The sequence below is a fragment of the Coturnix japonica genome, chromosome 11, assembly GCF_054131305.1.
Source record: "Coturnix japonica strain WE chromosome 11, WE-NBRP24, whole genome shotgun sequence".
Lineage (NCBI taxonomy): Eukaryota > Metazoa > Chordata > Aves > Galliformes > Phasianidae > Coturnix > Coturnix japonica.
In genome coordinates this window covers 6,534,147-6,551,618 of record NC_140673.1, presented here as the reverse complement: position 1 = coordinate 6,551,618, position 17,472 = coordinate 6,534,147, and the positions used below count along the sequence as shown (strand labels likewise).

The 17,472-nt window shown below is 43.7% G+C and overlaps 2 protein-coding genes across 11 annotated transcripts in view; both read left to right on the top strand.

Annotated features, from left to right (window-relative positions):
- Positions 1-17,472, top strand: part of RABGAP1L (RAB GTPase activating protein 1 like) — a 159,838-nt gene that overhangs the window by 39,226 nt on the left and 103,140 nt on the right. For all 10 annotated transcript variants that reach the window (XM_015869564.3, XM_085510952.1, XM_085510954.1 and 7 more), the window contains exon 13: positions 20-170. In XM_015869564.3, the coding sequence (XP_015725050.2) occupies positions 20-170 (151 nt within the window). The remainder of the gene's footprint in view (positions 1-19; positions 171-17,472) is intronic.
- On the top strand, positions 11,532-16,213 carry GPR52 (G protein-coupled receptor 52). The gene is made up of 2 exons (XM_015869572.3): positions 11,532-12,516; positions 13,290-16,213. The coding sequence occupies exon 2, from the start codon at positions 13,477-13,479 to the stop codon at positions 14,560-14,562; it is 1,086 nt and encodes a 361-aa protein (XP_015725058.1). The 5' UTR covers positions 11,532-12,516; positions 13,290-13,476; the 3' UTR covers positions 14,563-16,213.

Below are 17,472 nucleotides of genomic sequence, written 5' to 3'. Positions count from 1 at the left end.
ATGTTTCTCTGTTCCTTAGGCACAATAACCTTGTGGTGAGACCCAATGGACTGTCCACACTGGTGAAGAGAGGAGTTCCCGAGGCACTGAGGGCAGAGGTTTGGCAGCTGCTGGCGGGATGTCATGACAACGAGGCAATGCTGGATAAATACAGAATTCTCATCACAATGGTAAGTTACTTTTTATTTTTCCTTCTCTCTTTGAGTAGTTAAAATGAATTATACAGAGTGGTGATTTTATTCAGTGGCAAAGCAGCAGAAGAGAGGAGCAGTTTGGCTTGTTTGAAGCAACTGAAATTGTGATGGTGACTTTACCTCCTGCCAAGGGTACCTGCTGAATGACATTAACAATAGAAACTGCTGACCTATATCTATGGTAATACTTGACATTTCGTTTTCTGTCCGCCTGCTGAGATGATAATAAGCACATCAGCTTCTTGTCCAGGTGTTTGCTTTTTAAATTCATGCCTTTGTTTTTCAGCAGTTTGTTTACTCCGTGTCTTAATTTCCAGCTTTTTAGTTTGAATTAAGAATACAAACTCAAGTGGTTTTTATTTTGTTGTTTATTATATGGAGAATGGATCGTCTATCCATAGAAAGCTTCTATGGTAGGGGCTGTTAGTAAATGCTTCCTTTCATAATTTGTGATGGTTATTTTTGATGCTTGTCCTGTTTGTCTGACCTACCAGCTTTGTCAGTCAACTTTAAAAAGTCGCAGAGTGAGATCTGCCATCATGACTTCTTTTTCCTTTACCAGTTAATAAAGATGAAGGTGTATACGTTCTTTTTGAGGTGGTGGTTAGGTTGTATTTTCCTTGGAAACCATTTGCAGGACATCTGTCAGCTGTATGTTGCATCAAAGCCACCTCCATTGTTTTTCTGCTTGCTTTCCAAAAGTGCCAAATACGTTTGTTTCGCTGTGGAGGAGGGAGTGGAGAGCTTCTAAAATACAAATGTGATCTTGCAGCTAAGGTCTCATGCCTTAAAAATACCTTGCCCACGTTTGGCCTTTTTGTGATAGAAGTATTTTGGTGGTGTGTATTTTGGAAGATGATAGATGTTGCATACACGTGTATGGGTTATAGAATTATTTGCTGAGGCATTTGTACAAATTCAGTTTTCTTCTGAAATAAATCTGTAATCATAAGCTTTCTTCTGTAGCCAAACCACATGTAGAGCTACTGGTGATAACATCACCCAGCACACATGGGATGAAAGAGTTCATGGAAATAAATGAATGGGAGAGCTACTCTGCCTAACTAAAGATAAAGTCCATTGTTGGTTGGATGCAACAGAAAAACATCAGATGTTTTTTAGGAACTTTCTATACTATATCTGATGGAAAATGGTTTTAGTTTTGTGTGCTTATAAAGTGAATTAAGCTACTTAAAGGACTGTCATATGTGTATCCTTCTGAGTCCTGCTGGAAGCTTTCTGGTAGCAATATCTTGTGTATCAGCAATGAGATGCAGGTTTGTAATTTGAGTATTACTCATTGTTCACTTTCTTCTGTGTGACAAAGCAGAACTGATTTTGCTGCATTGTTTGTGCAATGCTGTCCCAATACACGTGTGTTATTATTTTCCATAATTAACTTTTCTTCCCATAGCTTTCATTTTGATTCTTTCCATTTGTGCCTACATCTGGACAGTTTCATTGTCTCCTTGACTACTTGAGTATTTTCGGTAAGCACGTGCGTCTTCCTTTAAGACACTGCTACGTGGTCTTTTCCAACCTGAGCAATTCTGCAATAAGAGATGGCAGCGTTCTCAGCGTTCTGAATTTGACTGTCCTGAGAGTCAGGTGTGTTGGAGGTGGGAGCAACATCTGTGTCATGCCCCATGTCTGCTTGCCTTTGAGCTGCAGCCATGCTGTCCCACACTGATCCCTCCCCTTGCTTCATGTCACATCTCTCTCCTAACACTATAATTCTACTGTCAGAGGTGCCATGTTGAAGCAATAGCTGGGGTTACCTGTATTGTGCAAACAATACCTGATCTGTGGCTGCATCTTCTGGGCATCAGAGGGAAATATATTAAATGCTGGAGCTTTAAAACTACTGGGTGAGGCCTGGGAAACTGCCAGCTGTGGAAGGAGAACAGTGTTGGCATATTGAACATGTGTCCCTAGTGAATGATAGCACAATTTCAGACATAAAAATGTGCACCACACACAGGTAGTGGCCTTTAGCAGTCATGATGCTCTGTCACACCTCTCTCTGACTCTGTCAGAACTGATGTGTAAATGGTCAGCAATCTGCTGTCTCTTGGTGGCAGCAATAAGGTGATATTTGCTTGGCTTTTCTTAAAGCAAGTTTGTTAGCATAGGCAGAAAATGGGATATGGAGGAGATTACAAATAAGCCACTGAGTCTAATGTGATAAAATGTGATTGGCTTTGAAACTGGAGCCTTGATGCCATGTGTTTTATTTGTGTGAAAGAGTTGCATTGAAACTCCTTAGTTGTGGATTGAGAGAGTTGAGTATATAGAAAAAAGACTATTTTAGTTTGAGTGGAAAATGAACTGAGCTTGTTATTTGCAGCTATACCAAAGGATGTAAAACTAGCACCAGGAAGAGGAATCTCTTGTGTCTCAATGGCATTGTGCTGGGTTCTACTGCTCAGTGCTCTGAGACTAATTAATCAGTAAGGGAGGCTAATTAAAAAATGACTGTTCACCAGCTGCCACAGCAGATTGGTTAATGGACTGAAACATTGGAGCATTTTCGTGGCAAATATTTGTGTTCAGAATCTGTTTGTCCTCAGTGAAAGTGGGAGAGTTTATTTACCCTTCTTTGTGGAGTGGAGCAACTTCTGTGTGGTTTTCTGCTTGGTTCAGTGGGGGTTGTCCGTATTATCTGAGCTCTGCCTACTGAGCAGGCTGATTACCAACAACAAGGGAGCATCCAGAATGGCACATTAACTGTGTCAGCAGACTGACTTTACCTCTTAATCCGGGTCATTATGAAGATGTGGAATAAAACCAGACCCAGTACTGACCATTGGGGAGCACTGTGGGCCTCCAACCAGACTGTTTGCCAATCACAGCTCTCTGAGCTCTTGTCAGTCAGCCAGTTCTCAGTCCGTGTCTCTGTCCACTCATCTGTCCCGCACTTGCTTAACTTATTGATGAGGATGTTATCAGTGATAGTGTCGAAAGCCTTGCTGAAATCAAGGTAGGCAGTGTCTGCAGCTCTCCCCTCACTGACCCAGCTAGTCATGATATCACAGAAGTCTACCAGGTTGGTCAAGCACAGTTTCCTCTTGGAAATGCTGACTTCATCTGATAACCTTTCTTTCTTCCACTTCTTGGTGATGACATCCAGAATAAGTTCTTCCATCAACTTGTTTTATTGCATTTTGAATGAGATATGGTAACTGTGCAGGAACAGATAATCAGACATATGTGTAGTATTTTCAGAGTTGTGTTTGTTTTCTATTCAGCTAACTCATATCTATTGGCAGGTTCTTAAGTTTTACTTACCTCTGCCTTCCCTGAAGGGCTGAGACTAGGATGGCTTTTATTTAATTGATCTGTTAAACTTGATTGTTCATTTTGGGTCAGGTAGATTCGTGATGCTTTTATAGTTTAATGTGGTGGTTTCTAGGGAACGATCAGTCAAACACTGATTGAATTGGCAGGATGTCTCATCTTTGGTATTGGTTATTATTACCTCATTAGTGGTATTTTGGTTACTGCTGGAGGCAGATTTTCCCCTTGTTTGAACTATTTTAGTGACTCTGCGTGTTGTGGAATAACAATTATATACTATACAGAAATTAATAAGAAAATACTGCCTCTGAAGAGCAGAACTTGACAGAGGCTTTAATTCTTTAAAGAGCCTTATTTAAATTTAGACTTCAGATAAAAGGTTTAGTTTATCATGAATGTGCCAAGGTATCTCGTTGCATAGTAAATGTTAATACTTCTGTTAGGAATTCAGGAATAAAATGTCCCCGAGGTGAATTTAATTTGTCAAATTTTGATTCATTTATTGCTCATCTGGAGGAAATCTTTCAATTTTGTGTGCACAGAAGGGAAAACGTGGTACTCACTCTTTGTCTCTGAAGGAATTCTTATGTTTAATAACAGCTCTCTGCAAGGAAAAAAATATAGCATCCATTAGTAATTTTTATGTCATCTAAATTTTAACCTTTATATGTGATATCAAAAAATATGTGAAATAACTCTTAATATTTTTTTGCAGGGCCTGTGTAAAAAGCATTGTAGCACAGGCAGAACTGGCCTGCGTTTTCTCTTCTATGCACAAGCACTGATGACACTCAGGATGCAACCTTGACTCTTGGGGCGCTGCGGGACGTACCAGCTCTAAACATCACATGCACTCACACATCTGTTCTGAAGGGGAGAGTGCAAATGAGATTTGCATTTGTTCTCTCAGAGGCCACGTTCTGTTGGGATCTGTGTACATTTATAATCCATTATCTGCAGAAGCATGGGAGCGTCAACTGAAATAGAATGATAATAACAGTATTATGGCCTGAAGAGGCTTAACTGATGGTTACTGGAAGAACTGATACTTCAATTGACGTTCTCATAGTCTCTGGATGTACACTGATATATATGATGATACAGAGGGCTTTGTTAGGCAGAACAGAGCAGGGATATCTCAGTATCTCTCTGTTTCTTTAGCATGCGATAAAAGCTGCTAGTTGTGGTAAGTGCTTCACACCTCTGAACGAGTTCTAAAGCGCTGTCATATCCCTCCATAAATACAACACTGATAGCTATCCTGGTTTACCTGTTAACATACCAGTATTCAAACTGATCAGTTTTTGATCAGTTGTAAACAGTTCTGAGAATGGTAAAATCATTGGAGTTGGAAGGGACTTTTAAAGGTCAGCTACCTCTACCTCCCTGCAATGAACACGGACATCTCCAGCTCTATCAGGGCATTCAGAGCCCAGGCCAGCCTGAGAGCTCTACAATTCCTAACAGCATTTATCTTTTCAATGTTCTCTTGGTGCTGCCTTTCATCTGCAATTCTTTGCTTGCTGGCTTCTTCCTAACCATTCCCTCCTTCCATGCAAAGGTCACGTAACTGGTGCTCAGGAGGCCACGTTACTTGAGGGCTGGAGCTGTTTGAACGTGAGCAGAAGAGACAAAGCATCATTTTGTGTATGTTGCTATAATGCAGCTGCTAGTTAGAGATGAGTTCAGTGATGTTATCTGCACAGCATCTGCAGTCTGGAAATTGGAAAGCTGCTCTGAAAGACAAAGCAATTGTATTTTAAATGCCTTGTTTATAAGGGTGACTAATTTCTGATATTGCACATGTAAATTAATTGTGACATTAGTCTCCAGAAGCAAATGGGGGCAGCCTCAGACTGACTTGTAATTAAGGCCATTTGTGCATCAGCTGGCTGCTGAACTGACACCAAGCCATGCAAAAGGCATTGGCATATCCTAACACAGTGACTATCTAAAGATGATTCTCTGTCTTGAAAATCTGAATTGGTGCTTGCAGTTTTGGCTTGCAGTGGTCTTTGCTTGAAGCTGTGTGCTTTTGAAAGCTTTAAATCAAGTATTTTCTCTAAGAGCTCAATCTGAGGTCCTAAACTTTCACATGTAGAAGGTAGCACAGGAGTCAGTTCTCAAAACAGGCAGTATTTCCTGTGACTAACTGCTGAGAGCTGATGTTTCAGAATCTTAGTGAGCAAGCAGTCGTAGTAATAATAAGCCATGAGCGCATCACTTGAATGCAATCTAACGTCTAATACGTGAAAGGATCCTGATGCCTTTTTCAACCTTAATTTATGTATGACTTCTTTTAGATCATACTTTGGGATTTATTGTTATTCATGTAACCTTTTTTTGCCCAGACAGTACAGTATACAGCCTGACTCTAAGCTAAACCCCATATTTGGGGGTGCATTTTCAGGCAGAAGAGGTTTTCTTCACTGTGGCTGAAGGCAGCTGCATTGTGGTGTTTTCTATGTATTTCTTCAGAGAACTTCCCCCTTTTCCTATGGTAGTGGTGAGGTGCATCTCTGTGCAGCTGCCATGCGAGGCAGAATGCAGGTGATGGATGAACGTAGCTCTCAGTTGGGTGGTGTGTGTTGTTTGGTCTGCTGCAAGCTTTCTTTGGGATTGAATACCTGCACTTCAAGCAGCCATGCACTCGATTAATTTTAGACTATTACACAATGAGGAAACAAATTTCATAGAAAGCTCTCATCAGCGCGTCTTTTGTCTTCACTGGCTGGTTGAGTCAGCGTCAAGCCTTGAAAATATGCAGCCTGGCTCTTTCAGTCTGAGTGTTACAGAGCATGCTGCTAAAATCTTTGCTTTAAAGCTTTGCTTTTTCCTATTTCTAAGGTTTATCTTGACTGAAGAGAATTGCTATATAGTATTGTATGTGGAGTTTCCTGTGCAGAAGCTGTTGGCTTTGTCATGGATTCCTCATTTAACATCCATTCTTGTCTTGTCCCCAGCAAGGAACTGGGGGTGACCACTGTGTGTGTGGTTCCAGTGCAAATATTTCCAGTTAAAGTTACTCCCAGGAAAAGTTACTGACTCAAGTCCCTGAAGCAGTTGTTAAATACTCTGCTTAGCATTAATTAAGGCCTATCTGACTATGGGCCTTGGAAAGTTAACGGTGCACAGCTGTCTTAATTTCATATTTTGACATGTGCCAGGCATTGGGTGGCAGAGAGTAGGTTCTGTGACTGTCTGCTCTGGGGAGGGCTCACAGCAAGGCTGACCAGCCATCTATCAGACACTGTAGGCTAGTATGATCCAGTAATTATAATAATCTGTGTAATCCTGTATGTATAAAGGGGCAGAACTCTGCTTGCTCAGCACAGTAAGGAAGCAGCACAGGGTGGACCAAGAGGAGTTGCAGTGTTGAAATGCCTGATCTCCTCCAGTTCCTTCCTTGTACTCTGCAGAGCACTCTGGAGCTTGTGCTAATTGTGAGCTCCGGAGCAGCGTCAAAAAAAGAACACTACTTGTCTCTGAAGCTCTCTCTGAAAATTGAGTCATAGACATTACATTTTAAGCCAGCAGAATGTTTGGTTATTCTACTTTTGACTGCCTTTTAAAATGCTAGTTGCCATAACAACTTTATTTCTTTATTTTTAGCACATCAGTTGCCATAACAATAAAATATAGCTTTTTGAAAGTAACCTTTTTTTTTTTAGCTTTATTTTACAAAGAACCTTATGGGGTGGGGGTGGGGGGGGGGGGGAGGAAGGAATCATAGCAAAGCTGTTCCCCTGCGAGCGCTTTGATTAGAACATGAGCTGATATTGTTTTTTAATCTAGTTCTGTTCAATTTCTACTGAGTTTTTTGACTACTGAGCATTTTCATAACTTGGGCAGAACAAATAATACAGATCACTGTATAAATACCTTTCCTGGTGTAGAAAACTGCTGCTGGGATTTCATTTTGTTCATTGTATGTTGTGTATTCAAACACCGTAACTATCGGAGTCACTTCCAAATATCTTCATTTCATTACACGGAATGGCAGTAAATGCAGTGTAGATAACTGCTGCTGATGCAGTGATATGGGAGTGTATTTCTTTATGCCATTGAAAGCTGTCCTTCTTTCTGCTTGCTTGTTTCTTTTTCTTACCATAAGATTGCTTTCAAGATTGTTCTGAAGCCAATAACTATCTTTTGTTTTGTCACATCATTCTTTATCTTATTTTTCATTAGAAGCACAAGAACAAATTAAGCTCAGCTTATTCTTGCAGCAAATATTAGAGATGTGTTGGGAGGAAGAGCATTGAAGAAATGTGCTGTGTGACTTTTCCAGCCCAACTACTTCCAGCTGCCAGGTGAAGATGCCTCTGCAGCACCCAGTGCTTCCACTCACTTCTGTGTGGCCTTCCTGGCTGTCATGACAAGTAGGTAGGGTCAGTGTGTTTATCTGCCAGCTGTGGGGTGCTTACTTATAACAACTCTAAATATGAACAAAGAGTCTGGTGTTTAGTTTCAGGGTTCAGCTTTGAGCAGAGGAGAGACGTTTTATTATGAATTTAGTATTGGTGAAAAAAGTTGGCCTTGAATTTGATCTATAGGTTTAAACTCTCTATTGCCTGGCAATGTCCTCCCCAAATGAGTTTGTAAAATGCATTCATAGATTCTCTCAAAAGCTTTGTCTTTTGCCCTGGGATTTAGCAATCCACAGCATGATTTGCTCGGTGAAGGGCTGCAATAAGATGTCTCAGTGCTAGTTTTAAACACAGCACCTAGGTCTGGTTTGTAGATGTAATATAGAATTAAAAATGAAGCAAATACAAAGCAGTCAGCATTTACATAGAGAAATTGTATCAGTTTTTTCAGGTTTCATGGAGCAGAACTGATGTAGATTCATTTATTTTTTGCTGTTGTAGACTTATCAGAGCAACTTCGACCTGGAAGGACTTGTAAGGTTTTTGTAAGACCTAAAATCGAGTTATAAAAAACCCACTGCTTTGAAACATAGATATTCAGCTGCGCGTTTTAAGGGGCAATGTGATAAAGTGCCCTTGTGAAATCTTGGAATGGAATGTATAGCATGGAAAGCTCATTGGTTTGCCTCTACTTGGACACTCTATTCTTCAGTTTTCTGCTGGTTTTTATTAACAAGATATTTTACCTGCTATCGGCACTAACAAAGTGTGCGTTTAATTCTGTTTGTTTCTTAGATGGCAAATAATGTCATTTTCTTTATTAGGAAAAGAAATATCAGAACTTAATTTCTCAGCTCGCATAACATTTTACATGTGCCAATTTCTATCTATAAATATAAATGTCCTCATATAATCTAATTTAAGACAAAATCAGTAGTTATTTGAAATTGAATGCATTTAGATATTACTAAGCTCAAAGCACAGTTACCAGATATGAAATACCTTGAAACCTGACTTAGCTAACTTTTAACTGTGGGGAAAGCAAAGGCAGGAGTTCATTGGCATTTCCAGCATCCTGTTAGTGCTGTGTGCCATGTCGGAGTCTGCTTCTGTTGCTGCTGTTTGCTGACTTTTCCCTATAGGCTCCTGTTGGTAAGGTGCTGCTTCTGGACCTTTCTCTGCTGTTTTTGATGTCAGTGGGTGCTGATACACTCTCTGGCAGCACACAGCCTATGAGTGCTACCTCTTCAGCTGTTCCAGCTGGGAGGAAAATTCAGCCTAAATGAAGCTTGAAATCTATATAAAGAAATTGTACCACGGTTCAGTTTATAAATAATTTCCATGCCATATCCTTTCCACGTTCTTCTCATCCATTTCTTATCTGAAGTGGTGGAATAGCAGTCACGTTGTTTGAAGGCAGTCTTTGAAAGATCCCAGATTTGCTTGGTTTGTTCTCCCCTTTTTGCTCTCGGGAAGTTCCACATCATCCTCAGCAGGTTTTGCACTAAGGTAAATATTGAATCTTTAGCTCTCAGCTGCTTTTGTTAGCTCCAGCACTTCAGGCTCTCGCTTGTTCTCCTAATGGCCGCTAAACTCAAGGCAGAGTTTAGGGTGGAATGTTCCCATTGTATAAGCAAAGCTGACTTGTCCCTGAGATCACGCGTTTCCAGGCAGCCTGTCATATTCAGCTGGTGCTTAATGGGAGCTGCGTCCATAAACAGGGGAATGGAATCTCATTTTGACAAGCAGCTGGGAATTTGTCCTGTAGTGCTGGCAGTGTTTTCAGAAAGGGGAACTGGAGTGAAGTGGATAATCTGAAGGGTTCTAAGCAGTTTTGAGAAGATGAATTACACATGGAAGTGCTCTCTGTGTGTGTGTGTGCTGTAGTTCTCAGCACAGCGTTGCAGCAGTCGGCAGCAGCACGTTGCTTCCAAGTGTGTCTTTGTGAAAGGTAAAGGTACTGTGCTGAGGTGGGAAAGGAGGGCTGGTTGTACAGCACTGAGTGCATGTGTGGGCCTGGCATGGAGTTCTGTGCTAAGTTTGGAGGGCAAAACAGAGGTGATGCTCTTGGGTGAACTAAAGTTAGCATTGTGCATAGGTTTTTTTGTTTGCTTTGTTTTTGAAGACAATGAAGAATGGAAAACGTGTGTTGTGAACATATAATCTCTTGGTGTCCAGTTGTTGATGTGCTTGTAGAATACTAGTTCAGATATATCTGTAGCATTTAGTTCCAACTTTCTGCCTTGCTGCAGAGGAAGGTATTAGTAAAACCACAGCTATGTCAAAGTGTGCCTTGGAGAAGTATATAGGAACACAGAGTTAAAATCAGTAGGGGGGTTGAACTAGGTGGTCTTTGGGGTGCTGTGATGTTACTGCTGGTTTAAGGGCAGGTGGGTTAGTTGTGGTTGCAGACACTTTTGTCTTAAGCGCTGTTTCTTCAAGCAGATGCTATGTTTAATTTCTAAGGAATGCTAATGATCACCATTCATTACACTTGACAGCGTTTCCCTGAGGAAAATTCATTTCTTTATGGATGGTTTACTCCAGGGTGTTTTATTTCGATTGAGTCGAAGCTCAGAAGTTTGGGAGTGCCTGTAGCACTCAGTGGAGTGTGTGAGTTCCATTTATCATGTGATCTTGAGAGCCTTCTTCCAAAGGAAAGTCTTAGTTAGGATCAGTAGCTCCAGTAGGCAGCGCTGCACCTGGAGCTGCTGCTGGGAGCAGCACAGGGCAGGGCTGCTGGCAGCTTGCAGCAGGGCCCTTATTGCTGTCGTGGAGGAAATCTGCTCACAAATAAGGGATGTCCACTCCCTTACTTCATCCCTTTCATTATAATTCAGGCACCTGCACTGAAAACCAGCCAGTGGAGTTTGCTGCTGACTGGCACTCATGTGGGGCCCAGCTCTGAGGATGCATTCTGTGTTGCAGCCACTCTCTTTGCTGGCCGCAGTTCTTGCTCCAGGCTGAGTATGGCAGCTCTGCCTTGCTTTGGTTCTATGGCATTGAAATCCCTTTGTCAAACTCTCCCACGCTGTGCTTTGCAGATGTATTTTGCTGATCCCTGTAGCCTGAAGTACGGGGTTGGTATCTTCATATCTCCATTTATCACTGTGTTAGGCACCCAGTGTCCCTGCAGACTCATGGGGCTCTATGTGGGTACTTAGCATGAGGAGCTGGGGGCTGGATGCAGCCCTGAACCCCATGGCAGGAACGGGGGGCAGGGTGGGTAAGATTCTGGTTGGATGTTAGGAGGAAGTTCTTTACAGTCAGAGTGGTGGTGAGGTGCTGGCACAGGCTGCCCCGAGAGGTTATGGATGCCCCATCCCTGGAGGTGCTCAATGCCAGGTTGGATGGGTCCCCAGCAGCCTGGTCTGCGAAACGTGGAGGTTGGTGGCTCTGCTTGTGGTGGCGAAAGTCAGGTGTAGGTGACTGATGTTTCTGGTCGGTTTGTGCGGCCACTTCCCGTTCCCACGCGTGACTTTTCAGCCTCTTCCTCGTCCGTCCATCCCCGCCGCCGTTCCCCCGCTGCGCTGCGGGGGGCGCCGCTGCCCCGAGCCGCCCGGACGCCGCAGCGCCGGCCCGGAGGAGGGGAGGAAAGAAGAGGGGCGGCTCAGGTGCGAGCGGCGCTGGCGGGGGAGCGGAGCGGCGGCGGCCGCAGCCGCAGCACGGCGAGTAGGAGAGCGCGGGCGGGCGGCGGCTGGCGAGGATGCGCGGAGGGGAGGCAGCTCTCATTGCCGTAACAAAGAAGCGGAGGAAAAAGTAGTGGTTCTGTGTGCGCTGTGCCGCTCGTGGACGGAGGGAATAGCCGGCGGGATTTCTGGGGCGTTCTGAAAACCGAAGGACTTTTTCTGTGCGGCGTGGGGATGCGCGGCAGGAAATTAACTCCGACTGGAATGGTTTGTATCAAAGTGCTGCGACAGGATTGGAGAAAATGTTTCTTGTCTGGCAGCTGAAATCCCTCCTGCGGACGCAGCGAGGGCTGCCCAACGCACCGGGGACTTTTGCAGAGACTTAAAGCAGATGCCAGCGTTAATACCGGAATGACCTTGGGATCGGTGTGTGTGGATCCCTCGCTTCCCCCCGCCGGGCTCCAGAACTCTCGGATAAAGGCGGTTGTGGCATTTCTGGGGCCTTTCGGAAACCACGAGTGCGTGCAATTAATTTACCTGCCTAACGATTCCGGAACTGATGGAGCATTTACTTCAAACTGAACCCAGATGCTTTCTCTTAATGTTTGCTTTCTCCCCAACTGCGAATACAATGAGCAAGGTAACGTCCTGCAATTAGAAGAACGATTATTTTAAGCAGTTATTTATCACACCGATCACCTATAAATGTAAGAGCCCTGAAACCACGTAGAAGATGAAGCGAAACAGCAGGATAATGGAGTAGTAAACAATGGCAGCCTTTCTGGTCAAATCAGCATTTCGTTAGCATCGCAGCAGAATGCAGATGGAAGTTTCTGTCGCTGTGCTGTGGGGGTTTGTGAAATGATTCAGGTGTTGCTACAGAGGTGAGCTCTGCCATGGCTGTACCCGTGAACTCCTGAGTGCTGAGCTCTGCTGTGGCAGAGCTTCCAAAGATGATGATTTTTAAATTGCCGATGCCGAAATAAGAATTGAAGAGGATTTATTTTGGTCTGTGTGGACCTTGAGGTATGCTGCTGGCATTGATCACTGGAACAGACGGTAACTGCTTTAAAGGGATTGTGAATACTGACCCAAGTCTCCAAAGCCTATTCTTAAAGCATTTTGATTTTTACGTGAATAGACGCAATCTTCCTCGTTGTATGTGAGATGTATGCTTGCTTCCTGGGCAATCAGAGGACAAACCTGCCTTGTCCCCCGCCCGTCTCCCTCCAAATAAAATTCATTATTCATACCCAAACGGTGGTGAGTCTGTTGGAATTAACCTTGACAAAAGTGTTTTCCTTACCTTCCTAACAAACAGCGTGGGTAAGGCAGAGTGCCATCTCCCAGACGGAGCCAGAAAAGGCAGCGTTAGATGATGAACTTTTTCCTTTACTCTCAAGTCACTCTGATTTAAACTGCGACGTTAAAAGATGACCTCTAGCACCTGCTGGTCCAGGAGCCCTGAGCTGTGCCAAGGTTCCTCCTTCCCTCCCTCCTCTCACCCCGCTGTGTTCCAAAGTCAATGACTTTCTCAGGAAAATAAAAGTCAGAGATTTCCCCCCAACCCTCCCCCCCCTCACCCTGGGGAACGAAGGTGGTTCTTCGGTTTTTCTTTCCCTGTTTCATGGTACCTGCTTGCTTTAGAAGTGCCTTGTGTTTGCTAAGGTTTGGTCAAGAGCACTGAAGCAGCTGATCAGTGGCCTTTCTCTTTCTGGCCTTTTTTTTTTTCTCTTTTTTTTTTTTTTTTCTTTTTTTTCCTCTTTTTTTTCCTTCTTTCTTTCTTTCTTTCCTTAAAGCTAAGGTGCACCAGAGGTGATGTGCTGATGCTGAGGAGCATCAACTGCTTACGGGACTGTAGAACCCTCCCAACTGTAAGCGCTGGCAGCAGCTGCAGGACAGACCGTGGGACGCTGGAGCAGCCTGGCTGCCGCTGAGCGGGTCACCTGCCCGCTGCCTCCAGTCACAGTGATCCCACCACAAAACATGAACCGGTCGCGATGGGTTGAATGGAGGACTCTGAATATGAGCGGTAGCGTGGTGAACCTGTCTGAGCACCTCTCCTGCCCTCTGGGATTTGGTCACTACAACGCAGTCGACATCTGTATCCTTGAGACGGTCGTTATCGTCCTGCTCACCTTTCTGATTATCGCGGGTAACCTGACTGTTATCTTCGTTTTCCACTGCGCCCCGCTTCTGCACCATTACACCACCAGCTATTTCATTCAGACCATGGCCTACGCAGACCTTTTTGTTGGAGTCAGCTGCTTGGTCCCCACGCTGTCCCTGCTACAATATTCAACAGGTGTCCACGAGTCCCTGACGTGCCAAGTTTTTGGATACATCATCTCCGTGCTAAAAAGTGTGTCTATGGCATGTCTGGCTTGCATCAGCGTGGATCGCTATCTCGCTATAACAAAGCCTCTCTCCTATAATCAACTGGTCACACCTTGTCGCTTGAGAATCTGCATCATTTTGATCTGGATATACTCTTGCTTGATCTTCTTGCCTTCCTTTTTCGGCTGGGGAAAACCTGGTTACCACGGAGATATATTTGAGTGGTGTGCTACCTCCTGGCTAACTAATGCCTACTTCACTGGCTTTATTGTCTGCTTACTGTACGCTCCTGCTGCCTTTGTCATATGTTTCACGTACTTCCACATCTTTAAGATTTGCCGGCAGCACACCAAAGAGATCAACGACCGCAGGGCTCGCTTTCCCAGCCACGAAGTGGATGCTGCTGGGGAGACGGGGCACAGCCCTGACCGCCGCTATGCCATGGTGTTGTTTCGGATCACCAGCGTGTTCTACATGCTGTGGCTCCCCTATATCATATACTTTCTGCTGGAGAGCTCTAGGGTGTTGGAGAACCCCGCGCTTTCCTTCTTAACGACATGGCTTGCTATAAGCAATAGTTTCTGCAACTGTGTGATCTATAGCCTCTCCAACAGTGTTTTCAGGCTGGGACTACGGAGACTGTCAGAGACCATGTGTTCATCTTGCACGTGTTTAAAGGACAGGGATGTACAGGACCCTAAACCAAGGAAACGGGCTAATTCCTGCTCCATTTAAAGAACACTGCTGTGTGCCATCAAACGAGGAGCTTTGATAGTGTTTGCTGTATCTGGGGACTTAACAGAGGAGAAATGTTTACTTGAATATTTTGCAATGCTGTTAAGAGATGAGTTGAAAAGTGTTTTTGGGAAAGGAAAAGGCTGCTGTAGGAGGGGTCACTGGACTCTTGACTGTAGCTCTGAAATTATGAGCACAGCCATTCAGCAGAGACAACAGAGAAAGTCAGAGAACTTAAATCTTCCAAAGGGCAGGATGCAGCTCCTGCGTGGCAGGAGGGTCCTCACAAAACAAATGAGTTAGTTACTACCTTCTCTTCGCCCTTGTAGAAAAGTTGTCTTACTATCTTTGTGTCAGAATATACTGTAGCCTTCTGAATTTAAATATATTTACGAGGAAGCAATCAACTACACAGTAAGTGGCTATCCATAAATTATATTCCTGAGGACTTGCAGTAGATGTTGCAGATCAATAACCAGCTCTGTCTCTGCTCACACCTGGTAAACCATTTTCAGTTACACAAACAACCTGCAGTGCATACAGCCTACGCAGGGCGTGATGCTTTCGGATAAAATGGCACATTCTGCTATAGCTGTCACCAAACCTCCCCCTTTCAGTTCTTTTTATTTCCCCGCCGGCCCCCTCCATCCTGTGCATCTTTAGGTCCTGTTCTGTTGCAGGGGTTTAGTTTGGGGGCACCTATGAGGTAAGCTGAGGAAGTGCAGCTGCCCGCCTGTAAGGACTGACTTCTTCTGTCTTTCATTCTCTCGATCCTGTTAAAGTAGCACACGGTGTTGATGTAGTGTCCTTTAGGGTGTACTAAAGCTTTTCCTTTATTGTCTACACAAATAATCCTAACGCAGATATGGTAATGGCGCACAGCAGTGTGCATCACTGCTTAGAAAATTAAAAGTAAATAACAAAACCTTTTCTTTTGGAAGTCTGGCTTACTGTTGTAGCTGCCAATCCTCTGTGTGAACCGAGCTTGCACATACTGTATTCTTTTCAGCTGTTATTTTTTAAAGAGCAAACGTAAGCTGTGGTCTGTGCCTGATGTTTTTTCTAGCACGTGGGGTAGGTCAGTGCTACAGGACTAAAACGCTGTACTTGTTTTCAGAGAAATACTTGTTGAATAGATGTTCACCAGCCAGATGCTCTCGGAGAAGGTGAACAAGACATTTGGGTATCAAACACAGGCAAATGAGCTTTGGTATTTCCTTTTGTAGTGAACTGACTTTCAAGTCCACCAATTAAATCTTTTTTTTATTTCGCAAGGGCGCGGAAACGTTGGGTTTGTGAAATCAATTGCCAGGGGTTCAGATGCATGTTGGTTGATAAAACACCTAAATCATTATTTTGAACCAAATGTCATTTTCTTCGATGGTTATTGGCTTTTTAAAAAAGGCCCCGACTATTGGTGCCTTTTTAGCACTGCACTATTATTCCTTCTTTCACCAAAACGCATTTGTGAAGATCGTGCCTATTACTTTTTGTAATGGAAGCTAACCACGTTTGCACACTTGTGGTTTGACTCCAGATCTCCCATACTGATGTACTCTCTGTTCTGTGGAGGTGGTTCTGAACCCCTGTACGTTTTTAAACCTGTAAGAAAGATAAAACGATGGAATAAAGTAATATTGTGTATATCAAACCCAGCCTGACTGTAGTTCCCTGATGTTACGCTCTCTTCTTTGTGCAAGTTCTTCTGGGTTCCAGCGACCTTCTGAAGGACTTCGGAATTGCCTGTTTAAAATCCCAAACTAAGACTGCCTGCTTTCTGTCTTCAGTGTTTGTATGCTGGTTTCTATCATCACACAGCCTTTAAAGCAGATTGAAATATGACTTGAAACATTCCTCTAGCTAAACTGAGCTGTTGCTGACGATGAGCCCTGACAGATACTGCGGAGAAGCAAGTAGAGTTCTTTGCACGTATTCACGTCAGTGGCAACGTGTGTATTGCCTTCTTTAGAAAAGATGCTGTTTGTTTCAGAAGGCTCTTCTTAGCAGCTCCAGAAGGTTGTTCAACCCTGTCTCATCTCAAAAACCAGACCTGTATCTGTGCTCTGTGTAGCAATGTAGTTAGTTTCCTGCCTAGTTAGGTTCTTAGAGCACAGGACTTGGCCAGCAAGCAATGCCTTATTCCTCCCAGGTTGTGTGGTTGGCTTCAACTTAATGAAGTAGTTCTGCATTTGTGCTTAGTGCTTCGTTGGCATTTCCAGTAACAGGTTTTGGTGTGACCTTTGGAAATCCAAGGAGAGTTCTAGGAAATCCTTGTAGCTGGCCAAACCTTTTATTAAAAAGAAGAAACGCAACTTTGAAGGCGCCAGGTGCGTATTTATGTGGTGCTGTAGCTTCAAAAGTGTTGAGATACACAAGCTAGCTCATTTGTATCAGTAGTGCCTTAGCTGAACCCTGCTTGTGCAGCCCCATAGGATTGATGCAGCAGCCCATGGGGCAGGCAGTAATACCTCCCTCCCCATGTGTCAAGCTGGCATGTGGCACTTTCCTGGGCCCTCAGGCTGATGCTGAAGGGACAGAATCTGGGAGAAATCCCCTACCCTGCATATGAATTGTAGGTATCCAGGTTCCCTGCTTTATTTTTCTTTGAACATCAATCTAATGCTGGTGCAAGAGAACTGACTTGCATGTATCTGAAGCCAGAATTTCACTTGCTCTGAAATCATGCTCCAGCCTGTTCTATATAAACCTGGAGTTTATTGAATTATCCCCAGCCAAGTTCAACCCTGTGTTTCCTGGTGCTGTTCCCTGGATGACAGAATTTGACGTGGTGGTCAGTCACATGAATTTGTCCATTTAGTAAGTGTGTTTCATTATTTTTTTTTTCCAAGCTTTTTAAACTCCTGATTTCAAGAGTTATCTAAGGGAGGTTTGTTGCTGTTTTACTAATGC